The sequence below is a fragment of the Apium graveolens genome, chromosome 2 (genome assembly GCF_009905375.1).
Source record: "Apium graveolens cultivar Ventura chromosome 2, ASM990537v1, whole genome shotgun sequence".
NCBI classification, from domain to species: Eukaryota; Viridiplantae; Streptophyta; class Magnoliopsida; order Apiales; family Apiaceae; genus Apium; species Apium graveolens.
In genome coordinates, this window is record NC_133648.1 from 249,899,305 (window position 1) to 249,911,531 (window position 12,227).

Consider the following 12,227-nt stretch of genomic DNA (forward strand, 5'->3'; position numbering starts at 1 on the left):
TATTAGGCATAAGGATTTTCAATCTGACCGTACTTGGAATTCATTGATGCATCGTTGGTCTGTTATTCAACTCGGGGTCAATAAATTTTATGTATTTTATATACAAATAGGTTCTCCAAGTGACTGCTCTGAAGCTGATAAGGTATTAATATTCTTGATTTTGTTTAGTGTAATCAAGTTTAGTAAAATTGTATGGTTGATGTACTTGTTCCTATTACTAAACAGGTAAGCCGTGCAAAAGAAATGTATAAAAGCTTATACAACACTAACTTTTCCTTAGAGCATTGCTGGAGTGTTTTGAAAAATTTGCCTAAATGGAATGCGATTTTTGCTACCAAGAAGCCAAAAAAAATCAAAAGGATAGTCATGCAAGTTCTTCTCCATGTACTCCTGAAAGCGTTGTGTTGGAGGACTCAGAACTGAAAAGGCCGGTTGGGAGGAAAGCTGCAAAAGAGATGGAGAAAAAAAGAAAAAAATCAGAGAATGAATGTGATGATGGTGGAGCTAGCATTTTGGAACAAATTAGAGCTGATCAACTTGAATCCAAAAAACAAAGGAACGAACATCTTAGGGAGATGATGATATTAGCAAAAGAGAAGGCTGAACGCGAGAAGGTAAAAGAAGCTCATGAACAAAATGAAGCTGATGCAAAATTAATGGCCATGGACACAAGTTCTATGGGGGAAATGGAAAAAGAGTATTTTAACTCAAGAAAGAAAGAAATCATTGAAAGAATTCGTAGTCGTTCGACTTCCTGATGCATTTTAATATGATGCAGTTTTTAGGCATTTTTGTTATATAAACATGATCGCCATCAGTATTCTTTTTTGTTAATATCCTGGGAACATGATAACTAGTCTGATTTTGTACCTTGCTGTTCTAGAACTGATCCCCGTTGTATCTATGAAAGAACTGATTGTGTATTCTGAATGTGTTTTGTTTGTTGATGGATATCAAATTACAATATGTGGTTCCATATTGAATTCGTAGTTGAATGAATTATCAAGTCTGGGAGGCTTTTCTAGTTTCCAGCAAGCACAGTTTACACATGTGGTTCAAGAAGTTCTAAAGTGCATCAGCTATAGAACTATCACCTACTCTGGCATGTAAAGTTATGATGCAGCTGATATAGTTTCAAGTGCAGTATATTATGATGCAGCTGACATGTTTACTTCATTTTTTCTTACTCCATTATTTACACAGTAGATTGAATTCAATCTACTGTGTCGGTGATATTAAGCTGCATTATTTACACAGTAGATTGAACATGAGCATTTTTGTCCCTAATTCGATGGTGAAGCTGCATAAACTCTGTGAATGCATTTGTTTGCTCACGAGAAATAGTGATTGTTGGAGTGTCATCACATGTGTCGTAATCATAATCTAAATTTTGCAGCTCACTTTCGTCTTCAATAATCATGTTATGCATAATTATACATGCCAACATAATATATTTCAGCGTTTCGATGTCCCAGAAACGAGCCAATTCCACGCACTATAGCAAAACGAGCTTGAAGTACACCGAATGCTCTTTCCACATCCTTTCGAACAGATTCTTGCATCTTGGCAAAATGCTTTCGCTTATTTCCTTGCGGAGCAGAAATGGTCTTCACAAAAGTCGAGTAAGCAGGATATATGCCGTTGGCAAGGTAGTATCCCATATCATACTCGTGACCGTTCAAAATATAATTAACTTCAGGGGCTCGACCTTCTGTCCATTCTGAAAATAAATTTGACCTATCCAATACGTTAATATCATTTAGTGAGCCTGGCAGTCCAAAATAAGCATGTCATATCCATAAATCATGTGAAGCTATGGCTTCAAGTATGATTGTTGGTTCGTGGTAACGACCTGAAAATGCTCCATGCCAAGAAGTCGGGCAATTTTTCCACCTCCAGTGCATACAATCTATACTCCCCAGCATACCGGGAAACCCCCTTTGCTCTGCAACCTTGGATAATCTTTTGATATCAATCTTATTCGGAGACCTCAAGTACTGCTCTCCGAATATTTCATTAATTGATATTACAAATTTTCTTAAACTTTCTATTGCAGTGCTTTCACCGATTTGAATGTAATCATCTAATGAATCTGCAGGTACTCCATACGCAATCATTCTCAACGCAGCAGTTATTTTCTGGAGTGACGATAGTCCTGGAACTCCAGCTGCATTACACTTTTGAACAAAGTAAGGATTGTGTGACTCTATTGCTGCTTGTATTCGGATGAATAATGATCGTCTCATACGAAATCTTCTTCGGAAAATGTAATCCGGATATGTAGGATCATCACTAAAGTAGTCACGGTATATGAGTTGATGACCTACTGTCCTGTTACGATTGATGACACGATGATTGAAAACAGACTCACCATGGCGTACAATGTTATTATTTCTCGTCCGATTAAGTTGTGCCCATGTAGCTGCAAGAATGTCAATTTCTTCATCTTCCTTTTCTTCTTCTTGAATTAAATATTCAACTATTTCTTGAGGATTCATTAGAATCAATGAGAGATAGAGAGATATTTTCAGGATAATTCTGTGTTATTAGAAGAGAAAAGGTTTGAAAATAGAGCTGTTATAAAATTGCAAAATTGCAGGTTCAAATATGAATTGCAGGTGACCGTTGTTAGAAATAGAATAAAGAAAGAGAAATAAGAAAATTATGAGGAGGCTGTTGAAGAAGGCCCAAATAAATTGACTTAGGAGCCCATTTAATATTAGTTAAACTGAGGAGCCTCTTTGGCAACACTTGGAGTTGCTCTTACTTCTTTTCCTAGAATGGGTGATGGATCCGTTGCTCATGTAATCCTCTAATTACTGAATTCAGATTCTAATTTTTATAACAAATATGAATTTTGAATATGTGCATTTCATTCTAAAATCAACAAGTCCAGGTAAATCACTCACATATTCACTTTCAACTGTAATTACTTACAAATAAAGCCATTAATAATCAAAACTTAAAACTATACATGATAATTAATTGATGTTGGGTAAGCTAAGTGAGCAAGGGCCATCCAGGAGAAGATGCTTTCGATTTTAGAAACGCCATTGATTCACATATTTTACTTCTGATGCTCATCATTGATTCACATATTTTTATCTCTGATGCTTTCTACTTTTCTGCCTATCCATTTCACATACTTGAATCTCCACTTTTCTACCTATTTTAGGTGATGGATGAGGTAGAAATTCTACTTGTAAGTGTACCCTACCATATACACAACAACAGGTCTACTTTCTAAGCTCTATAACATCACCATCCTTGAGCTGTGTATTCGGCAATACAAGATGGCCATTTACAGCAACCAGCTTCCCATCGATACCTGCTCTTCTAGCAGCGTCAGCAGCAGTGCTTCCAGTTCTTAACCTCATTATATCACCATTGGGCCAGCATACAACCACCACTTCCCCATTAGAGACAGAATTTGCCTTCTTTGCATATCTATTCGATCGTTGGAAACCAGCTTCGGAACACAACTGTTCTTCCCACTGTAGCATTGCCCTGAGTAGATGGACCTGTAATATTTACAATTAAATTAAGTTTAGAAAAAAGTATAAAAAGTACAACCACCTTCTACATAATGATCACGACTAACGTTTTATTCTCAAATTCAACTTCATGCATACAGGAAAAGCAGGGGGCAATGAACAATGTAATGTACGGACGTGAATATATATTCATTAACTAGCAGAATCAATGTTTAAATTTAGTGTACAGGGAACCTCAGATGCACAAGTTAGAATCCTCAAGAGGAGAGTTTTTATTACCACTAGTACCTGAAATAATTGAGTACTTTAAATATCTCCAGTACCAACCTTATTATTAATGCCACAGTCCATAGAATTTGTGTCAATGGAGTCTGCGCCTGGAATATTGTAGCAGCTAGAGTCGGATACAACAGATTCAACCTGTTTCCCCTCAAATACGGCAGCAACAACGTCCCAGTACCTAGTTTCCTCTTCTTCAGTCAGCTCAATCACTTGTATGAAAGTTGGTAGGTGGCGCTCAAATTGGTCTTGCTGAAAATCAATTGGAAACCTTTAAAACACATTCCAGGAAAGTCGTTTTAATGAGCAAGGTGTCGCAAAAAAAACAATTTTTACAGTCCTACTCAATTGTGTAAGGAACAGAATTATGTAAGTGCAGAGTTTAAGAAGCTGTTGGAATCATCTGTCTATAAATGTAAGATAACTTTTTACTAATTTGTATATTTGTCTTTTGAGGTATGAGATAAGAGACACTGAGACACACAGAATAACTGCTAGAATACCGTTGTAAACTGTCATCCAGTATGTTCTATTACTACTGAAGAAAAATATGTCAAGCATACCTTGTGGTATATTCCATCTCGGCAAAGTGTATATTTTTCTAAGCAAGTACACCAATCCCCATGTCCAGGTTCACACCACCATTCATCAGACACCTATAAAGTATTCGCGATAAAGATTTACATTGGAGAAATAATTGCAGCAATAGTCTGTCACGTTTATTGACAGTTGACATATATTTTACTGAACAAAATTGTTAGCAAGTGCAAGTACAGAAGGTTTTGTACAATAGGTAAGTAAACTAACCTTCTTGTGTAGCATTGCGTAAGCCTCCCATCTTTTTAGTTGGTAAGATGATCTTCTGTCAGCTACTGCTTCGGAAGCTGCTAGTGCAAAACTTACAGCAACAAGCAATTCTTTTCCACCCTTATCTACTCTGCATAAGCAATTCTCATGAACAAGTTTCTAAAGGTAGGGTTGCGAGTCACAGTTAGTACAATGATTACCTGACAATAACTGCAGCAAGCAAATTACTCCCTTCAACTCTAAGAACTGGATGCCCCGCTTTGAGGAAACCATACTTATGAGGGCTATCATCTTCAATGGAGTTCTGATGTTCCATCTCATTTGAGGAATCTGACAAAATTATTCCAGAATCAATTATATCGCTCTTTGAGGGCAAGGTACCACCAGCTTCTTTGTAAAGCCAATGTGCAGCAACTCCATGTTCAGCATATTCATGCATCCTCTAAAGAGAAGTGCAAAATATCATATTAGCTCTTTTATAAAACCTGTATCACAGATACATTCAAGTGCATTAAGTGGTAAGCTTCGGCTAAGTGTAGTACCTGAGTTCTTATTTGAACTTCCAAAGGTGAGCTATCTGGGCCTTGCACTGCAGTGTGTAGAGACTGAGATTAGGAAAATAAAGTCCAGATGTTAAGCGAGGTATATGAATGCAGAAAAGACATATTACTATGCACAAACAAAGATACAATGCAATGTGATAAGTCAAAATTGCATCGGATGGGTTCAATCGTCTTACTACCATTACAAAATAATTAAATAAAAGAAATATCTAACCTGGTAGCCACTTGGCTTGGGATTGACTATGTAATCGTCAAGTTCACCATTGATTGGGATCCAAAGCCTGCAAAACACAGAGAACTCATTTGACTGCCAGATTTTAATGAATCTCCTTTTGTAGATCTGACAGCAGTCAGAACTTTCCTGTGGTTTTAGGGAGCCTGTCACTTTATCTTGTTCATAAGGAAGCAACTTAAATAGTCCTTCCTAATCCCCCGATTTACTGAATCTAAATTATAACACACAAACGATTTATGCATTTTGCTCATTCACCTGTGCACAATGTTGAGAAGATTGTAACAACCTTGTACTGCCTGTCCATGTAAAGTCCCTTTGTTATCCCCGACAATTACTCTCAGTGCACGGGCATCATATATCTCTTCAATACCAACATCTTTCCGTAGCATCTGTAGCAAGTCAAGTTACAATGAGTAAGTATGAAACAAACAAATAACATGTTCTTTTTGAATCTTTCTTTAGCAACTTGACTGCAAGTTCCTCAGAGGTCATGACACATTCAACAATGGAGAATAACTGATCACATGCAACTACGCAAGTGAAAATAGTAGTGTAATGCAAAACCAAATGTTGACGGCAAGTTCCTTACAAGTGTATCCGTGATTGGTAAAAAAAACATCTAAGAACATGTTTGTACTTGATCTAACTTTAAATATATTGCACTATGTCCGCTTCAAACTTTATATGAAATTTCTAGAGCAAAGGCACACAAACACCACGCTTACCTTGCTATAGATGCTGTATAAGCTCTTTAGGCGACTAGATAAAGTTACCTCCATTCCAGGAACATAACTGCAAGTCTTGAACAGATAACATATTAAGGAGCCCATACATATTGACATGCATCACATCACATCTGATTTAGTTAAAAATGCTTATTACAGAATTTTATTTAAGAAGATCACAGACTTACGAAGTGGATATAAATAGCTCGCGCTCCAGTTCTTCCTCACAAAGTACCATAGATGATAAAGCTATTCCAGCATCCCTCACAACCTTTGGTTTTGTCTGATTCTCTGAACATGTCCCAAAAGAATTGGAAAACTTAATACGCTTTCCTCTATCTAGCATGAGATCAAATGGCAGTACAGCCTGCAGAAGATCCTGTAAAATGGAGAATTTTTATCATGACCATTATTATAAATAACACAGCAACATGTAGATCCAGTGATCCACTCTTAATCACTCCCAAAGAAAATAATCTCACATGTTAACGAATATTTTAAATTGGTAAGGACATCAAAATCTTGAAAATAAATTTCAAGTCATTCTTAGGAACATACCACTCAGAAACAATTTTCGTGCTGTATTTTAAAGAGAATATTCTGTGTTTCTTCGGCATATGCGACAAAATTCACGTGGGAGAGATTGGTCCCATACTATTAACTTAACTGTATCTACAGAAACAAACAAATACACAATGGCCAAGAATGCTAAATAAGGAGATGTTTAAGAAATTGACCTTGCTTTGTATGAAACCCTCTCAAATCATGTTGAGAAAATCATTACAAATTTATTCAAGTCAACATATAAAAGCTTTAAATTTGTTAAAGAAATGTACAAAAGCCACAACCCTACAAGCTTTATCACTTACGTCCACATTCAACAAATATTATGGCAAATGAATATCAAAACTATAAACATTGGTGGCTGTGACGAAAGTTCAGCAGAACATTTTGCCCCAAGGATACAGCCGAATTATTCTCGTAAATGCCGAGGTTTTAAGAATCTAGAACAGATGTAGAGAGATAGTAATAACTTAATCACTGATGATTCTATAAATGGTTAATTAGGATGCACATCTACCAACAGCCTACAGAATCTCCATGAACATCCTTCTCACCTTCATGGTGACATCATCATTATTGCTTGTGATAAATTCCTCAAGCTCCAAGCTTGAGTTTCTCGCGGCTGATTTTGCATGTAATCTTCTCAATTTACCTTCTCTTTTACTGCAGCTCCACATGGAGGCTAGGTTGGCTCGCATTTGACGAAACACTTCAGGCTGCATGGTGCATATATCACTGTGGCTTGAGTTTGCCTTTAAACTCATCCTCACATCATTGAATATTCAACATATGAAAAAAAACTATGGTACACGAGCTTACCTGAAGTACGGCAAAGCATAGATCTTCCAGTTCAGCCTTTAGAGCCCAGAGACCTAACCGGGAAGCAAGTGAGCACCAAATAACTAATGTCTCCTGAGCAACAGCTTGAGCCTTTGCTGAAGGCAGAGCATAACTGCAAGAGCAAAAGGCTTCAATTATAATTGAGAATTCAAGAAGGAATCTACGCCAAGTCCAAATAATATAGAAGTATTGTAGTAAATTTATAACAATACAAAGCGGACTTAATACAGGACGACGTCACAAACCATTACATGTCAAGCTGCACAGGGGGGTTGATCAAAATAGATTTAATTTAGGAGGTAAAAGATCGTTAAAAAGCAAATGAACTGTAGTGAATTACACCACAATTTAAAAGGCATGTATCAGCAACTCATATGTAAATTCCATACATGGTTCTCATGTTATGGAGACGATCCGCTAGCTTGATGAGTACGACACGCGGATCATCAACCATGCCAAGTAGCATAACTCGTAAATTGTTGGCCTAGATGTGAAGAAAGCAAACGCATGAATTATAATGAAGCGCCTTAGCAAAGAGTCACAAGAAAATCTCAGCATGCATTTCAATCACCTCTGTTATAAGCCAAAAAAATACTTAAACACCGGCATGACAATTTCTTTTATAATTTTTTCTCAACAAACTTCCAAGTTACAACTATAAACCAAACATCAAGTTGCAAGTATAAAAAAAATTGAACCTAAAAAGGGAAAACTACCGCAACAGTTCTGATGGTTCTTTGGTCCATTGACCCATCAGAAACATTGGATTCACAAAACTAACTTCAACAATTAAATGAACTATGTATCTGATAAGATAAGCAGCACAAAGTCGGACTAATTGATCTAAATTCTTGATGCATCACAAGCTCAGTAATTAAGTGTTCAATTAAGTGAAATTACACACTGAATTAGTAGAGAACAAGCATGGTCGTGATTATATCATATTCTTCACTGATGGGATTTTGTTAAAAAAGGAATATCATCGAACATATTGTATCTAAAGAGCCTAGTCTATTTCTAATATACAATATTTTAAAATTTGAATCTCTAGCTATATACATGGGAATTGGATGCCTTATCATGACTGTTTGTCTTTGATATCTCGCACAATAGTAACAGTATACATTTGGAGAATCCATGCAAGAAATGAGCTAGGTTCTGGCTTAGTATATTTCTATTATTGGCTGACTAGTAGCCGCTGCAGTTAACTATTTGGTTGTCAATTATCATAAGAGCACAAGTACTTCCAACAGTGACTCTACGGCCTAATTAACTGAAGGTTAATTCCCACTTCAATTTATCCCTAAAAATGAACTAGTTCTTTTAAGTGAAAGAGAAGCTCGTCTTTAAGTTTCTGCTGTTTCTGCAATATTTTATGAGTATTGATCACTTACCAAAAATAATATGACAGAATACATAATAAATTGTAGAAGATTCAACTACAGATATATAGTACCATTATTATAAGTTGTTAAAAATGTTTAAAAAGAAAGTATCATATGAGACAACAAGCGAATAAAGTGCATTAAGGATGCATAAGCATTGTTTTGCAATAGTTTTATATGTTACAATGACGCATTACATATTCCTAATGTTAATCATAGCAAGACCACGGAACGTATGGTCAGAAACGTCTGACAATCAACTCACCTATGTGATATATAAATACCATGTATTGATAGCAAGTCTTTTACTAACCTCTTCAGGGCGAAGGGCTTCCTGGTTCACATTTACTCTTCTGTGTCTCCGCAGTAACTGCAAATAAAACTATTTAAAACTGATCCAGCAAGAAATGTGCAAAAAAGAAAATAAAAATGTAGGGGTAGAGTACAATACCCCGATCCCCTTAAATAAAATAAACCTGAAAATGCTAGAATTACAAGAATTACTTTTACAGCTATAACTATTTATGTATTATCTTATACGTGTGAGACCTGTGTTTGGTGAATTACACACTTGAAATTTTCAAAAATATATTCCACAAATGCAAAGTATCTGAAACAGTAACATCTCCTACTCAGAAGACACTGAACCGACTGTTGCCATATTCTCTACTTCTAGTCCTCTACACCATTGCTTAAAAGACCCTAAGTTTGTAGTGATACAATTTTCCCCCCTCCACATTAGTTGTTTTACAGTTCTACTTGAGATTTTTTATTTATCAAAAGAAGAGTAAACTCTGAATTGATAAACAAATTCACATATGAATTCCCATTGTCCATGTTTTCTCTAGTTTTTCTTATTTTATTTTATTTCTTTCTGCTGCTTCGTGCATTACTATTACTGTATATATAAAAATGACATATTAGTACACTTGTACTTGCTAATTGCTATTATATTAAACTAAATAAATAGATTGCTGTTGTAAACTTCAGATTTTGATGTTAAGTTTCAATTTTACTTGATCCCTTTACACCTCCATATCTTCTATACTGCACACACAAAATGTATGCCGCCATGCCGGTAAGTAGTAAAAATTTAAAATCAAGACGTGGAAAATTATGATAGGCACCACCAGTGTGATTAAACTTTATAATGGAGGACAGTAGACCAATTCAGTTATATCCTGCAATATTCCGTTCATATAAGTTCACGAACCAATTTACGGAGTCCTTCTTATAGCTGGTACCTGATTGATATAACTCAACTTGGAAACACCAGCTACTAATTTTGCTATGTCTTGATCAAACTCCTTCGCTATGCTGTCCAATGATTCACAGGTATCATCTACTACATCGTGAAGAATACCAGCAACAACTGTATCAACAGCCTGGAGTAGCAAATATGAACAGAAAGGTTATTATTATTGGCCTTTTCGTGCACACTGAAGCTGCACGGTTTAGTAAACATCAGAAGCCATGATGTTTATTTGTTGACTTCAAAATCCGAATAGGCGAATACAAGTGGTGCGGATATCGATAAATAATAGGTAAATAAACCATTAATGCTTATTACAGAGTAAACTCCCACAGCAATAATACTCTTGACATGTCTCTATGCAAAGGGGTCTGTTCATTATCATTACCAGGAAGGTGAGCAGTAAGTTATTTTTTTCAGTGAGCAGTAAAGAAAGTCAAACAATCAGAACCTTTTAAGATGTCACAAACTTTTGAGATGCATGATGAAGATATCGGTAGTTAACAGTATAACTAGAGCCGGCAATTTCGTATACGAAACGAAAGTGACACGAACTTTCGTGTTTGTGTTTACCTTTCCGATAAACAAACATGAAAGTATACGAACATGAAACTACATGGATTAATTTGGTATCAGTTTTGGGTTTACCCTTGGGTACATGACACGAAATGAAAATACATGAAATAAATAATTATTTAAATAAACGCATAATCACTCTATAATTGCACATAGGGAAAAAGCAAGTACTGCCTGACAAATTAGCAAACAAAAAGTATATTTATCCAAAAAGAAAGATATTTATCAAATCAATAATTGTTAGACTAGAGTAAAGGATATAACACAAAGATTGAAGAGGAAGACCGTTTACCCTTTTTCCAGTTGACGGAACCAACACAGCAAGAATTTTGGCTGTATGAATACAGTGAGTCAAATAAGGATCTCCAGTCTTCCTAAACTGACCGTCGTGAGCTCTCCTCGCAAAAGCAACCGCCTTTTGCACCTAGCTCAACACATTTCACAAATTTTAATATATTCCTGTGTATATGCATAAAAAGTAAACAATTAACAGATACTCTCATATTTATAAACACACACACCTTTGAATCACTAAATATAGGACATTCTGTAACATCTACTCCTTCTACAATCAGCGAACCTGCAGCATAGACCAATAAAAAATTATAAATATACATATATTTATATACATATTATAAATATACATAAAATTAGATTATTAATTACTTCTTTTAAAGCTAGCATAAATAAACATACATATATTTTAAAATATATATATATATATAAACATATGATCGCCCTATAAGGACAACAGTTTTTAATGTGAGAACACGTGTGTAAGTTACTGACCAGGTTGTTCCTCAACTTTGGGCCAAAGAAAGTCAACCTTGGTAGACAAACAAGCACCAGAAGCAATCGCAACAGCCGTGACCGCCACGTCAGTTATTGCAACCGTCACAGCGCCGTGAACGGAGCCAGAACTAGCCGTAGCAGCCAAGGCGATCACATTTCCCGAGGTGAAAACCGAGCTTAACGATGATAAAACAGCGAATTTAGGAACTAGTTCATCTAATAAACAACGGAACTTGTAAGAATTGCGAAACAGACGAGTGGAGTGATTAAGAAAGGTGTTGGGATTTTTACGGAGGATTAAGGATGTTTTGTAGCTGAACATAGTACAGGTTTCACATGAGTACATCATCTATGTAATTGTGTTCCTAGGGTTATTGATGGTTGAGATGAAGAAGAGGATTCTACAAACTGTGCTATACATATATTTATTTATTATTTAATATGCAATTATATGGGAGAATTAATTTAAACGGTTTAAAGTATGTGGCTGTGGAAGCTGGAGGGGGACATGGCTCGCTCTCCTGTGTTCTATGGCGGGGATTTGTTTATCAACAACAATTTCTTGAAAAAAATGTTAAAAATAATTTTTTTTTTGGGCAAAATGCTGAAAATACCCATTTTGGCAGTGTAGTGCTGAAAATACCCGTTTAAATACGTATTTGTCATTTGGGTATTCTCTTTTGTACTAGATACCTATTTGACAAATGGGTATTCA

General features: G+C 35.8%; 2 protein-coding genes across 4 annotated transcripts; both read right to left on the reverse strand.

Annotated features, from left to right (window-relative positions):
• Positions 1 to 1,421: 1,421 nt before the first annotated feature.
• On the reverse strand, positions 1,422 to 2,498 carry LOC141699757 (uncharacterized). The gene is made up of 2 exons (XM_074503600.1): positions 1,853 to 2,498; positions 1,422 to 1,768 (listed from the first exon to the last, which is right to left on the reverse strand). The coding sequence occupies exons 1-2, from the start codon at positions 2,496 to 2,498 to the stop codon at positions 1,422 to 1,424; spliced, it is 993 nt and encodes a 330-aa protein (XP_074359701.1).
• Positions 2,499 to 2,851: 353 nt separating this feature from the next.
• LOC141708328 (uncharacterized) lies at positions 2,852 to 11,998 on the reverse strand. Of its 3 annotated transcripts, none has more exons than XM_074511892.1 (18): positions 11,510 to 11,971; positions 11,242 to 11,300; positions 11,013 to 11,144; positions 10,137 to 10,277; positions 9,206 to 9,274; positions 7,897 to 7,991; positions 7,487 to 7,619; positions 7,222 to 7,383; positions 6,292 to 6,482; positions 6,104 to 6,170; positions 5,634 to 5,767; positions 5,358 to 5,424; positions 5,123 to 5,185; positions 4,781 to 5,022; positions 4,581 to 4,710; positions 4,337 to 4,429; positions 3,822 to 4,025; positions 2,852 to 3,521 (listed from the first exon to the last, which is right to left on the reverse strand). In XM_074511892.1, the coding sequence occupies exons 1-18, from the start codon at positions 11,859 to 11,861 to the stop codon at positions 3,237 to 3,239; spliced, it is 2,619 nt and encodes an 872-aa protein (XP_074367993.1). In that variant the 5' UTR covers positions 11,862 to 11,971; the 3' UTR covers positions 2,852 to 3,236. The 3 variants fall into 3 exon arrangements, with proteins under 3 accessions (XP_074367993.1, XP_074367994.1, XP_074367995.1); XM_074511893.1 differs by having other exon boundaries at positions 9,206 to 9,262; positions 11,510 to 11,969; XM_074511894.1 differs by lacking the exon at positions 2,852 to 3,521 and having other exon boundaries at positions 3,908 to 4,044; positions 11,510 to 11,998.
• Positions 11,999 to 12,227: the final 229 nt, after the last annotated feature.

Coding starts and splice junctions, on each gene's coding strand:
- LOC141699757 (XM_074503600.1), bottom strand. CDS start 2,498: ATGAATCCTCAAGAAATAGTTGAATATTTAATTCAAGAAGAAGAAAAG. Junction 1,769..1,852: donor TTGGCATGGAGCATTTTCAG/GTCGTTACCACG, acceptor TTGGACTGCCAG/GCTCACTAAATGATATTAAC.
- LOC141708328 (XM_074511892.1), bottom strand. CDS start 11,861: ATGATGTACTCATGTGAAACCTGTACTATGTTCAGCTACAAAACATCC. Junction 7,620..7,896: donor CTCCATAACATGAGAACCAT/GTATGGAATTTA, acceptor TTGCTCTTGCAG/TTATGCTCTGCCTTCAGCAA. Junction 5,186..5,357: donor CCAAGCCAAGTGGCTACCAG/GTTAGATATTTC, acceptor TCCTAATCTCAG/TCTCTACACACTGCAGTGCA.